A 13,588-nucleotide genomic window follows, 5' to 3' on the forward strand; every position below is an offset into this window, starting at 1 on the left:
AGATTGAGTCAGCCGTGGCTAAATGTCTCATGCAAGGACAACCCTTGATTCTGGAGCTCGTCCAAAACCTGGTTAGATCCGAGCAGCTTCTCCAGATGGGCAGTTTTCTGGTTGCAGCTATGTTGGCTGGGGATTATGAGAGTTGGAAGCCAAGCCTGGGAGCACTGGGTTGGGGAAAGCGGCTGTGTTAGAGGTGCTGGAGAATTTTGGAACCCTGTTGCTTCCCATTAAAAAAAGTAAAATTTGGAAGCAATAGAGTTGAAGTGACCTTCCCAAACTGGTGAGCACCATCTCTGAATTCGCCCTGGGTCTGGATTTTCCTTCGTTGTACCTTGAAGTCCCTTTTGATTCTTTTAACGGGCAAATGACAGGCTGGCCTATCAAGGGCCGCCACCTTCTGCCTCTGGGCTGCGTTTGCTGGACAAGGGAGCCTGGTTAACGAAAGGCTTAGCGGCAGCATTCACACAGCGTGCTTGCCAAGTCTGGGTGGTCTGAACCTGGTGGTGCGAACCCAGCGGCTTGCTTAGTTGATGATTCTGCGCATCCTTGGAAAAGAGCAAGTCCCGTAACTTAGTGAAAGCCTGATGCACAAAACTAGCCAAAATGTGGAAGGGCTGGCTAGCAACTTCTGTTCGTTTTCTTCTCTCATCCTATCCAGGCTGCCGGGGACGTTTGTGGGCAACGCAGAGTCCACGTCGCCCCCGCCGAACGCTGCATCCCCGACGGCCATGGCTGCTGCCACGGGCCCAGCGGTGCCCACTCTCCCCGTGGTGTCCACGATTGCTGGGGCACCCAATTCGGCTCCCGTGGTTGAACCTCTGAACCCCAGCGAGGTGAAGCCCCCCACCAGCGGGACCCGCAAAGCCCGGGTGCTCTATGACTACGAAGCGGCAGACAGCAACGAGCTCTCCCTCCTTTCCGATGAGGTGGGCGCCCGCCCCGTCTTGGCTCGGCTCCCTTCCCGAGTCCGACGTGCTGGTAGAACATGTGATGCGTGGACCGCTCCAAGCCCTCTTATGGCTAACTTAACTCTCTGATGCAAGTCTGACTGGCTTGGTCGTCACGTGGCTTGTTTGCTTCCCATTGTGGCTTATAGACCAAGATTCGTGGCTTGGTGCTATGCTGCCCTATGCCCGTAATAAAGGTTGGATTTGATGGTTTGGTGCAGAAGCTGTTAGCCCAAAGGGTTTCGGTGGCCGAACGTTGGTGGTAAAATTGCAGATCTTCAGTGGGAAATCTACCGATTTTTTTTCTGTATGAAAAAAATGTATGAGTGGGCTAGAAAGAGGGGCCTTAAGCCTCCACGAGGGAGCTGTTGTACCCTTCCAATGATTCCCCCATTCAGAACCGTACCCACTCTCCAAAATGGATGAAAATGTCACCTGCCCTTTCTGTGTGTGGAGAACTGCAAAAAAATCCCACCCCAAAACATGGTTTCTTCAGTAAAATCATGGCTTAGGCCACCCCATGACCTTCCTTTCTCTCTCTGTCTTTCAGATGATCACTGTGTACAGTCTCCCAGGAATGGACCCTGACTGGCTCATTGGAGAGAGGGGGAATAAAAAAGGCAAGGTTCCAGTCACCTACTTAGAACTGCTGAGTTAAACATGTCCGGCAAGGACTCTTCAAGCAAATCAGAACCCCCCTTTTCATTTTTTTTTTTTTGTAAAGGCTGAAACTAATTCATTCTGAGATCACTTCTCCCACTATTTATTATTATTATCATATTATTATTATTATTTTGGGCTCCTGAGATGTGTGGATGAAGGCCCTAAAGGTGTGGTGGTGAATTGCTTCTGTTCTCCAAGGTTTCCGAGACTCCTCCATTCGTCCTGGTCGGCTTTGAGAATCGCTGGGAGATGCTGGAAGGCCCCACCAGTGTTTGTTGTGGATGGCGGAGTGGGGGGTCATGAGGACTAGTCTTTTTAGAGACCCTCCCTCCCTCCCTCCCCCACCAAATGGACTTTCCAGAATTCAGGTGACTTAAGGGGTGTCTTTTTCTTACCCTTCGTTTCTCCCATTTCCCTTGGCCCATTTTTTTCTGAGTCTTGCTTCGATCGATTTTAGACATTCCGGGGGGGTTGTGTGGGGAGAGAAACGGGTTTCTTTCTGACTGCAGGCCGAGCCCCCCTTCGCCCACCTGAGTGCATTCTCAAACTCTCAGCCCGTATGAAAAGAAATCTTTAGCGTTGGGGGCATCTCTTTGAGGACACATTCCCCATCCAGCAAATCTTTCTGAATTAAATCAGGAAAGCAGACAGGATTAGCGACTTTAAAACCCCATAGGTTTCTTGAATGGTCAAGCTTCGATTACCAGTCCCGCCTACGTGTTTCTTCTGTACTGCCTATACGTGTGCAAACACACACACACACACATCTGCAGAGTGAGGAGCCCGGGCTTGTCGAGTATCTTCACACCCCTTAGCTCAGTCCTTGGGGCGCTTCTCCTCCTGAACTCGAAGCCATATGTAGAGCCAGTGTATCTAGGACAGAGCATGGAACAGATTAAGCCAGCCGTCCCGTTGCGTGGGGCCGGGTGGTTAAATGCTTGACCGGCTTCGCTCTTTGTGCTTTACGCTGATGTAAGGTTGCAGAACGCTCCCGTAAGTGTATATTTTTACTGACTTGCAGACAACTCCTTGCTTGCCAATCAGTCTTGGCCTGTTCTCCGTGTGGGCTTTATTCCCCCCCCCCCGAGTTTAATCTTAGAACAGCCATATGGGGCTAGGTGACTTTGCCCCCTCTGGAGATCTATTCCAGGCTGGCAACAGAAACGATTTCTGAATTCTGTGAGGTTCTCAAGGAACCCTTCTCAGAGGACTGAGCTGAACCCACAGTAGGTCCAGGCTGCCAACTCTGTTGGTCAGATGTTCGGCAGGTAGAAGACCCCGACTCTTGCCGGCGCGATCTTTGGGCGGAAGATGCCGTTGTTTTCCCAAGCCAGTTGTTAAAAAAGGCTTCCAAGGAATCAGTGGAGGTAGCATCTGGTGGAGTAGAAATCATGAACCCTGGAAATAAAGGTTGAGTCACCAGCTGCCCGTGCATCAGTAGGGATATTCCCCAGCATAAGACAAACACCTTACTGTCCTTTTCTTTCAAGAGCAAGTTATAGATGTTCTTCCTGTGTGCTTGGTTTAAAGCTTGTGCACGGTTTCCCCCAATTCAAAGGGATTTCTCCCAAGCGGGCGGCGTCTTTGCCTCCTCTGGTGCTTGTCACGTAACCCTGGGCTGAGTCAGGAACGCTTCTGCCCACCGGGGCCACGGACTCTGGAAATACGTGGAGCCTCACCAGGAGGGAGGGACCAGAGCCCGTTTCTCTGCAGGGCGGCCTCTGGCGGACTCGCCCATCTTTCCTTGCAGCTGTTTGTATTCTGTGACGGTTCTGCTTTTTCTTTGCCGAGTTCCTTTAAAAACTGCAGATTTTTGAAGTGAGCAAAGAGCTCAGATGTAAAGGAGATGTCCGATACTCTTGTTACTGCTATCTTTGATTAATAAAAAGTTATAGCTGCCGCTTGCTTTCTTGCTCCAGCTGCCTTCTTCCAGCTGAACATGAGTCGAATTAGGGCTCATGTGCTAAATCTTTTTTTCCAGAAGTCAATACTCGCCCGAATGCTTAAGGGAAAAAAAAGGAACAAGAATGAAGGAATAATGGTTTTAAGGCTGGACACTGCAAGTTTCCTTTGCTGGCAAACCCTGGGCATAAAAACAGGATGTCGTAAGGTTTATTAGCTTGTGCCCCAAGCGCTGGTGGAGTGATGCGCTCGGCTTATTTAAGTTAATAGAGTCAGTTCTAAAAGGTAGACTCTCAGCCTCTGCAGGGTTTTGTTCACCCCACTAGCTGATTATATTCTGCATTTCTACTGCACAGTAGCTCAGGCAAAAGATGAGGGTAACCCCTCTTTGCGTTTTTTGATGCTTCCAGATTTTCACACATTAAAGGTGGGCTGGGAATCGCTTCTCACACACGGGACACTATCAGCAGTAAAAGTGCACAAAATCGAAAAGGGGTTGCTACGAACTAGAGTTATAGATCGGCAGTGACTGGACAGAAAAGCCAGAAGACTGATTTTGTGTGCACCCCCTCTTCCTAGCACCTCCTTTACCTGCCAGCTTCCTGCCTTGCCCAATCTCACCACCACCATGTCTGCGCACACACAGACCAAGGAAACCATCACGGCCTGCCCTCCCCCCCCAACCACAATACTTCAATCTACCCAAAACAAAGCAGGCTTGTTTCATTCCATGCATGTATCAAAATGGACAGCTGCAGAAAGTTTTACGTGCTCGGATGCGACGTTAAGCTGCAAACCAGCCACTGACGAGAACTGTGGGTTCGCCGTGCAACGCATAGAAGAAGCCGAAGTCCCAAAGAGCCTTCTTGAGCTCTTCCAACCGTTTTATGCACTGCTGCGTTTTTCCAAAGCGTTGATTTGAAAGCAGAAACCAAACTAGGGCACTCCCAACATTCAAGAGGTTTTAAGTCCCGGCTTTGTTTAGAAATGTGTTTAATCAGTATAAATAGGAAACATGTAGTACAAAAAGTGAGACTCAAGCAATGGGATTCTGACTTTAAATCTTGTCTGGAAAGAGGACGCAGCCTTTAAAAAAATACCTCATCTGCGCTTGGAGCAGCAAAGACCGGTCCAGTTGGTGCCGTGAAAAGCAGGTGAGATGGTCCCTGCACTTATTTTGGCAAAGCTCCATCACAAAATGGTCCTTATACTATGAGGTTAATGCCCAATTCTTTTTTTTTTTTTTGAGAAGGGGAGATAGTCAAGCTCCCTCCATCTGCCTTCCACCCTAGGCTATACAGAAGTTAGAAAAATAAGGGACAGGCTTGTTAAGGCCAAGCCAGATTTACTCGTAACACACAAAACAAGGAACAGTTTGGAGATCTTCCCATATCCCGCAGAGAGGGTCCTTTGCTGGCAGAGACCAGGAAACTTCCTGATGCTGGAGGTCGAAAAGCGGATGGAGATGAACTTGGGTGGAAATCTTCAGCCGGGGTGGGTGGGATCTATCTCTGCACGTGTCTGACAAAGGTCTGAACCAGCTGGAAGAGAGGCTCCTGACTTTCAGGCCCAATCTTGGATGAGGATTTCCCTTGCGGCGAGGGGAGAACGCCCCCGGCAGGGGAAGAAGGACCCCCACGGCGGAAATAGCGAGACAGGCCGGAGAGGAGAGTACTCTGGAAAGAGAATACAAGATCACGTCATTCCTTCTGTTCTGGGCACTGGGCTGAAGGGGGTTGTTTGTGGGGGACACGTTCTGGTTTTAATCCAAGGATCCTCATTCCCACCTCCGCCACGGGCATACGTGATGGACTGCCATCCTCGCGTTCAGCACAGCCAAAGGCAGCTGCTGGCCAGGGATGACGGGAACGGCAGCCCAATTCCTCTGGACTGGGCACCCCACTGAACAAGGCTGGCCCTTACCAGCTCCGAGCTCAGTTCCTGCTTCATGCGCTGTTTATCTCGCGAGTGCACTGACGGGTCCTTCAAGTACCGGACCGCTTGAGAGATGAGCAGGTAGAAGCAGTTTTCCATTGTAAACATCAGGAGAGGCCTGCAGGCAAAGGAGTTGTCTACTCAGCCACTGAGAAGCACTAGCAGAAACTCTTAACAAAATGCAAACAGGAGCCCTCCTTAGAACAGCCGACATTCCCCAAAGCTAACAAACAAGCAGGTGTCCACTGAATAAATGGCGTAGTCAGTAAGCCTGCCTAACCTCACAAGGATAAAGCATCAGTCTTTCTAACAGCTCTGTCTATATGCTTTGAACACCAGCAAATGTGTCACGGTGGAGCTCCGTTTCTGAAAGTAATGGCCCATGTAAGGAAGATGCCACTTCGCCATTCTTGAAAATTACCCCCGGGAGAGGCAAGAACCCTAACAACTAAGTAAAGTAAACCCCCAACTTACAACCATTTGTTTAGTGACTGTTTGAAGTTACAACGGTGCTGAAAAAAGTGACTTATGACTGGTCCTCACACTTACGACCATTGTAGCGTCCCCACGATCACAGGATCATGACTCAAGCACTTGGCAACCGTCGCACATTTATGACAGTTGCAGCATCCTGCAGTTATGTGATCTCCATTTGCGACCTTCCCAGGGGGCTTCCAACAAGCAAAGTCAACAGGGAAGCTGGCAGGGAAGGTCGCAAGTTGTGGGGTCATATGATGTCTTGCCTAACAACTGCAGTGATTCTCTTAGTGACCGTGGCAAAAGGTCATAAAATTGGGTGTGGTCACATGACACCTCACTTAACAAATTTTCCAGTCCCTATTGTGGTCCTAAGCCGAGGACTACCTGTACTAACACAGAACTTGTCAATATAGGACACGAGAAGTGGTACCTACGTACCAGTGGAATATGAGCTTCACACAAGCTCCCACTGGGTTTAATTTTCCAGTCCCTCTGTTTGAAATGATCTCAGATAACACAAGATTTTGCAGATTTAACATCACTCAGCAGATGAATACTAGGCAAGGCAGAAGAGCAGGCTGGCTTGACCCAAGCAGCATTCCCTGCTTATGAGCTATTTTTCCACCCTGCCCCAAAACCAAATGCATTTTGAATCCGCAGGTAGGGCCAGTATCAACTCATACAGCATCAACTCGCATGTGAAAACAGAAGCAGCAATACAAATATTCCTTGCCAAACCACTCTCCAGTGCCAACGTGACAAGGACTAAGCTGAGAAACCAGACTGGAGAAGCGGCTTGCAAGCTCACAGGGAAAAATGTAAAAAAGAGCTTCTTCTCCAGTTCCTTATCCAAAACACCGAGGTACGTACTTGAGCGTCTTGTTCTCTTCCTGCTGGGGGGACAACCCTGCAGCCAAAGTGAATGGGTCTTTCTTCTTATCCAGCTTTGGGAAGAAGGAAAAGCGGCATTAGAACCAAAGACGAAAGCAGGTCTACAAGCGCAGGCCGGACGGACGTCACCTGTGATTCTGAACAAGCAGAGTGTTTAAACCAGAATGTAGCTTTCATTCCTAAGGTTGTTTTGAACTGGCCTGTGAAGGCGTGGTGGTGTGACTGAGGCGTGGTGGAATATTCTGGGAAAATGATTAATGCTTATTGTTCAGATTTGGACATTCTCTTCCAAGGGAACTTCCCAACTAGCCTCGTGATTGGAAAAGAGAAAGCCCAGCCAGAGTCAGAGCTGGAGAAGAAGAAGAAAAGGGGGGGATGCGAAACATCCCTGTCCTGAGCAAGTTCATGGTGCAGGCACCAAGCTAGCAAAACCATATTCTGCAAATACATACACAAGTATCATTTTGCAGAGTTCATACTAGCTCTCTTTTTCTGGAACAGAATTCAGGGTTTGTCCTCATCCGTCCAGCACACAGAGCCTTCAAGCCAGTTTGTGAGTCCCTCATTAGAAAATCTTCATCATCAACAAAAACAATTAAGCAGCATCTCCAAACGAGCAGCCCGGCTTGAGCAAATAGCCTCTCCGCTCTGCGCAAGCTCTTCTGAACTCTTACCTCCCCTAACATGTTCAGGGCCACGTTGACGGTGGCCAGGAGGGTCCCAAAGGAGGGAGCCACCTCAGAGTCAAAGGCAGGGGTGGTAAAGCTCAGCATGAAAAGGACGTTGTACTCTGCCAGGTCCAGGGACTGCAACAGAAAGCAGAATCAACAGGCACACAAAACAAAACCAGTATTAGGGAAAAGGCTTGAGGAAGAATCTCGGCAGGTAACTTATACACGAGCCTACAGCCCAGGAACAAGATGACTATGTCACTAAGAACTAGGAGCAAGGTCCTGGCTCCCACCGTTTTAGGAAAAAAGGCGTAACATTACATCGAGGTCGGTTGCAGTTGCTCGCCTTTGTGCAAAATGAAGTTTAGGACCATTCGCAAGACTTTTGCATCAGAAAGCTCCATTTAGGCCATGCAACTAGACTGGGTTCTCACTTGCCATTAAAACACTGTGGGTTCGTTGCAAGATGGATTGGATTGCATTTTGCAAATGGAGAATGGCACATGAGGGCACCATCGCAGGACCGAAATTGGTGAAAGGCCAAACGGAAGCCGGGCGTTCACCCATCCCCACACTTTGGGAATGAATAAAAAAAATCGCATCCTCTCAAAGGCACAAGCCACTGGCATCTGCTGCAGGCTGTGAAGCTGTGTTCTGAACTTCTGGGATGCTTGCTAGCTGCAGAAGCTAACGGCGTACAAACTATTGGGCGTCCCATGAAAAGACCTCTCTCTCCCTGGCAGGAGCGTGGCTTCCTCTACCTGGTCAAGAAGGATCTGGCAGATGTCTGGGGTGAAGTGCCGTAAGGCAGCAAGACATTTGCTGAGGATTTTCAGGAGGCTGTACTGGACGGTGCGCAGAGCCCTCTGCTCCGCAGCCTCCGACTCGGGGCTTGCTGCCTTGGCAGACGCCTGGGGGGGTCTCTGGAGGCGAGGCAGAACCGCGGAGGGAATGGGCTCGCCGTTCTTGGTCTGGAAAGAAACCTGAGTGAGTGGAGACACCAGGCCAAGGGGACAGCCAAACACCCGCGCCCGAGTGCCAAGAGACGACGCCAACCCAAAGGTGGTTGCCCAAGATTCGAGTTCTGCTCAAAGAAAAGGCACAAATCAACGCTGTGTAACCACTTTCCTCAACCAGCTCCAGAGATGTCAGACTCCAGTTCCCATCAGGCCCAGCCGCTGCTTCACTGCCTCCCAGCTGGAAGACCTTTAGAGATATTCCAGTCATTCTAATGCCTAAGTTTACTTCAGGTTTTCAGAGCAGAGGTGTGTTAGTCCAGGGTAGCCTAAACTTTGAAAGTCTAGTGGCCCCTTTTCCAACTAACATTTTATTAGAAGGCAGAAGGTTTCGTGAGCTGCAGCGTGGCTGGATTGGTGTAGGATTTAAACTGGGACGAGAGATGCTTCTGCCGTTTAATCAAATTTGTTCGTCGGAAAAGATGTTACCCAATTCCTTCGGGCTTTCAGTGTTCAAAAAAGGAGGTAGGTCACTTGTATCAACATCATCTAGAGAAGTAACCTATTGGAGAGGATTTCAGTTTTTTTCTATTATTTTTCTTTTCTATTATGGTTCTCCTTCTAAGCAGAGGGGTTTCTTATCTGGAGCCGCATCCTGTCAGAGGCGAGCCCCCATGTTCAGCCCAAACGTGGCTCGCACCCAGGCTGACTCAGCCATTTACCTGTAAGTAGTGCTGAAGCATTTTGCGACTATGAAGCAGCGAGGTGCAGGCCTGGCACAAGTAACACAAATTGACCTGAAACAGACAAGAAAGGAGGGAAAAACCTTTCCAGTGAAGGTGAAGTGCCAACAATCCATAAAAATCCAGATCGAGTGAAAAAAACTCAACTTTCGTACTGGCTCAAGAGGTGCAATAATGCATAGGTTCATTCCTCACTATTTCACCCATTTATCAGCTGACCTCCTCGGCCACGGGGGCGGCCACATTCCACTAAGCGTGAAGGAAGATTCGGCAACATACCTGCACATCTCTCAGGAGCTGGGGCAAATGGAAATGCCATTCCTTCATGAAGTTAGAAAGCTGGAGGAGGAACCCCACAGTATGATCGGCTTCTTCCAGGCAGGCTAGACTCTGCACTGTCCGGACTGCATTCAAGCACTGCAGGTGGAAAACACGGAGCTCTGAAGGGGAACCGCGTGCTTTCCCGCTGCCCTTGGCACTTGAGCACCCAAGGGAAGTGGGCTGAAAACCAAGACGGCGGGACCCTCGCAGTGCTTTTGCTTCTTCCCTGAGACAGCTGTGCTGAGAACCCATCCCCTCCTCCCACCTCTTGCAGTCACAAATTCAGTATTTGTTAGCTTTACATCCTGCCTCTGCTCCAGGAGCTGAAGACATCCTCTTTCATTTCATACCCGCAACAACAGCTCTGTAGGTCTGGCCAAGGGGGAGGGACCGGCCCAGAGTGACCTCTGGGCCGAGTCCCACAACTGGAAGCCATTTTCTTCTTCTTAACTGGCCAGTTGTTTGAGAGCAGGGATCACACACGACTCTCTGCCTATTCAGGAAGCGTGTGAGGTTCTGCTTCTTTTCTGCTCCGAGGCACAGGCCCTGGGCAGAAAGAGCCGGGCCTCGGCCAGGCTGCCTTCCAGATTCCAAAGGCTGCCTTGGTCCTGCTTCAAAAGACTCTCCATTCTTACAGACTGAAGAGAAGCCGACCCTTTCTCTCACCTGGAGGATCCTCTCTTGATGGACGCCCACGAAGTCCAAGGCGTCGGTGAGGAAGTTGTACCGGAGGGTCTTCAGCAGGCGCTCCATCAGCGATATGGAGAGGCGATAGATGCCGGGCCATGATGGGCCATCCAAAGACCTCCGCGATGAAACCGGGACCTGCGCAGACAAGCCAGTCGCTGAGCAGGAAACAAGCCAGCTTTCCCTTACGATGAGTCTGAATTTCTCCAGGGATGTTAGTGTGGATAGATTCTGGAATAACTGCACTTTTATTTCCCTGTTTACCTCGATGCACGATTCCCTCTCCACCCACTGCTGCTCCCCAGGTGGCAATTCTTAGACTGCAGGGGCCTTGGTACGGGCACCAAGAGCATCGCTTACAGAGCAAAAGTTTAAAAGCTGACAAAACACTTCAGGGGCTTTTCTATTTCAGTGTGGCAGACCAAATAGGCCACCCAGGTTGGGGAGGAGAAGTGGGGAGCCGTTTACCTGACCCCCTCCATTACTGCTCAGCTGGTAGACACTCAGGAGGGGTAGACAGATACTGTGAAGGATGCCCGCGGTGGCCGCTGCTGACGCTCCCTAAGAGAGAGAGGAAAATCATGCTGGGAAGAAACTCAAGGGCTGGTCCACACTATAGGCCAAATTCCACCACACACACAAAAGCTCTGGCCAAACCATGAAACCATCAGGTGGCTGAATACAATAGCATGGTTCACACAGCATGCTGAACAGCCTAGCCCAGCAGGTTGTGTGAAACCAGCCAGGCAATTCTGACTTGGTCCAAATCTTGTCCAATTTCTGCCACGTGGCTGGGTGAAGCGGTCACTTTGGCACAGGAGTCCAGAGGGGAGATGGCGACACATGCCTCAAAGCCTCATCGCGCAAACCGATGCAGCTTAGTCCTGGCACCCAGCGTCAGGCTGTAATTGCAGCCATATGTGGCACTACGTTGATGTTGTGGCTTGCAACGGACACATAGTTGGTCTGTCAACTGACCCCCTTTTGAATTGTTTAAACTAAGTGCAAAGTATTGATCGATCTGTGTTCCCAATGTTGGGCATCACAACCCCATTTGGAGGCAGGATAACCCTGAAAATCAGAGAACTCTGACGCCGTCACAAGTCCCATCAGGGAGCACTAAATTTCAGGGGCATTCTGCTGGAAAACATGCCAACTATTTAACCAAATGAAACAGACCCTTCAGGTTTTCGTAACCCTGATAAGCTGCTTCCGTTCAGAGTTCTTTTTGCTCTGCTGCTGCTCCTTACATAGCTGTAAAAAAGGAATGTTCTTCCAGCTAGGTTCCAGCTTCTGGAATTAAACCTCGGCTTCTGAGCTACAAAGAACCTCCTTTGGAAAGTTCATTTTCTCGAACTAAGACTCCTCGCTTAGCGCGACCAAGGAGAAGAAAGATACGAAACGCCTGCTCTTCCTTCCTTTCCTCCAAGCCTCAGAAGCGAAAGCATTCAACAGACCTGTCCCAGCATCAGTTTTGGAGCAGCAAACGTGGGCTTCACTTTAGCATCCTTCAGCCCACAGCCCTAAAGATGGTGGCTGGACGCTGCCCCTGCCACTGGGTGTGTGGTGTGTTATGCACATTACACAACATTTTGCAGAGCAGACTGGCACACCCACATTCTATGACTTCAGGAGCTAACCTACCCAACACTGTAGCCTGTGTGTTCCAATTCACAGAGCTGGAGTTTGCACAAGAAACCCAAGAAATGAAAGCGAGCAACATCTAGCCGAACATGGCTGATCTTGAGAAAGCTAATATGGATCTGACCTGCTGATATCCCAGGGCTGTGAGGGAAGTCAAACATCCCCCAAAAGCTAATATCCATTCCTCAGTACCGTTGCCAAGAAAACCACATGGGAGTGGTCCTAATGAAGTCATTAGGAGTTCAGCCTAACTTAAAGATTTGTAGGGTTTAAGTGTGTTGAAGAACTCAGCGTCCCCAGACCGCTTCTGTGGCTGAGACACTGGGCTATAAGTTGAGGGGAGGGGGGTCCCTCAGTCCAAGGCCAGTCTCTAACCCCACCCCCTGCAGCTGCCTAGGCTTCTCACCTGCTGAGTCTTGGCCAATGTCAGAAGCAGGTGGAGCGAGGCTTCGGTGAAGTGCAAATTTTGCTTCAGCCTCAAGCTGATCTCCAAGGTGGTGCAGAGAGTGGGGAGCAACGGGATCGTCCGAGTCACGTGCAGCCAGCAGTCTCCATCCTCGTCCACCTCGCAGAGCTCCTTCGCCAAGTGAAGGCCCAGCACGCACACCTGGCGGGGGGAGGGGGAAAGAGGCACAGGAACATTTAAGCAACTACTCTGGGCTTCGGCCACGGAAAGCCACAATGTTGTCCTCAGTGAAACCACGCAGGTCTAAAGTGGAGGGAGGGGCCTTTTTTCTCTGCAAAATGGATCACTGCGATGCATGGGTAAAGCTGGCACAAACAGTGGCGAGCAGGAGTAGCCATTCACTCTTTCAGACACCCCCCCCAATTTTCACAAAGCCTGCTCCCCTGATGCCCTTTCTCAAGGTCCAGAGATCCAAACCGCTCCTTTGCACAAGAACCTTGTGAAATCAGGCCCAGGATCGCCAGGATGGGGGCCACCCCGGCTCAAAATAAAGGGGAAAAAAATCACAAAGAAAGTATCCACTTTCAAGCCTCAGGTGACGGGTGAAGGAAATAATCTCCACACTGCTAAATAAAACAAGCGTAAGCAAAAAATACAAATCAGTGGGGACAAATACACTGCACTGCTTTTTGCCAGAGGTCTGGATTGCCCTCGACAAGCAAGCAAAATGACCATCTCAAGCCATTTGATGGGTAAAGGGTGGCTGGCTTCCTGTAATATCATCTTTCTCTATTCCCCAATGATCCCAGCTCCTAAAAATCACCGGGATCTTAATTTCTCATAATTTGAAATCACTTGCCCCATCCCGTTGGTCCTTCTGCTTATGCCGGGAGACGTCATCCGTTTCCATGCTGTCTTTGTCCTCAAGGGACTCTCCCGACGTCAGGCAATGCCGAGTGTGGTCAAAGAGGGCGATGAATTCCTCCTGGAGCGTTTCGCACACACTCAGCACCAGCTGGGAATACTGAGGGATCTCACTGGCTGTGAAGAGATACGCACACCCGTATCCGTTCCGTTTGACAGGAAGCAAGGAAAAGGGTGTTCAGTTGCTGAATGTTGCACTACGGGTTTGCCTTCTTCTAAGTTAATGACTGGCCAAATGCTGCCACAGAGCAAAAATGAAGTAATAAAGATAAAGATGGCAACCTCAAATCAGCAAAAGGCCCCTTGAAACAGCTTCCGAAAGACCAGTAAAGAGCGGGCCAGCCTGATCTCCATAGAGGGGCTGTTCTGCAGCGCCTCCTGGCCTCAGACCCCTGAATCTCCCCAAAGTATGGAATTT

General features: G+C 50.0%; 2 protein-coding genes across 5 annotated transcripts in view; one reads left to right on the top strand and one right to left on the bottom strand.

Annotated features, from left to right (window-relative positions):
* The window catches only part of SH3GLB2 (SH3 domain containing GRB2 like, endophilin B2), a 42,378-nt gene extending 38,869 nt beyond the window's left edge, over positions 1-3,509 (top strand). For both annotated transcript variants that reach the window (XM_088147133.1, XM_088147134.1), the window contains 2 exons: positions 659-926; positions 1,498-3,509. In XM_088147133.1, the coding sequence (XP_088003259.1) occupies positions 659-926; positions 1,498-1,605 (376 nt within the window). In that variant the 3' untranslated portion in view covers positions 1,606-3,509. The remainder of the gene's footprint in view (positions 1-658; positions 927-1,497) is intronic.
* A 1,229-nt stretch (positions 3,510-4,738) lies between these two features.
* The window catches only part of NUP188 (nucleoporin 188), a 39,112-nt gene continuing 30,262 nt past the window's right edge, over positions 4,739-13,588 (bottom strand). For all 3 annotated transcript variants that reach the window (XM_088147131.1, XM_088147130.1, XM_088147132.1), the window contains 11 exons: positions 13,106-13,287; positions 12,247-12,447; positions 10,665-10,757; positions 10,176-10,334; positions 9,468-9,605; positions 9,168-9,242; positions 8,251-8,460; positions 7,493-7,624; positions 6,798-6,871; positions 5,436-5,565; positions 4,739-5,188 (listed from right to left, as the gene is read on the bottom strand). In XM_088147131.1, the coding sequence (XP_088003257.1) occupies positions 5,018-5,188; positions 5,436-5,565; positions 6,798-6,871; positions 7,493-7,624; positions 8,251-8,460; positions 9,168-9,242; positions 9,468-9,605; positions 10,176-10,334; positions 10,665-10,757; positions 12,247-12,447; positions 13,106-13,287 (1,565 nt within the window). In that variant the 3' untranslated portion in view covers positions 4,739-5,017. The remainder of the gene's footprint in view (positions 5,189-5,435; positions 5,566-6,797; positions 6,872-7,492; positions 7,625-8,250; positions 8,461-9,167; positions 9,243-9,467; positions 9,606-10,175; positions 10,335-10,664; positions 10,758-12,246; positions 12,448-13,105; positions 13,288-13,588) is intronic.

Source organism: Python bivittatus, unplaced genomic scaffold (assembly GCF_059951505.1).
Source record: "Python bivittatus isolate LINGU-HERP-01145 unplaced genomic scaffold, Pbiv_v1 ctg000160_np1212, whole genome shotgun sequence".
NCBI lineage: Eukaryota > Metazoa > Chordata > Lepidosauria > Squamata > Pythonidae > Python > Python bivittatus.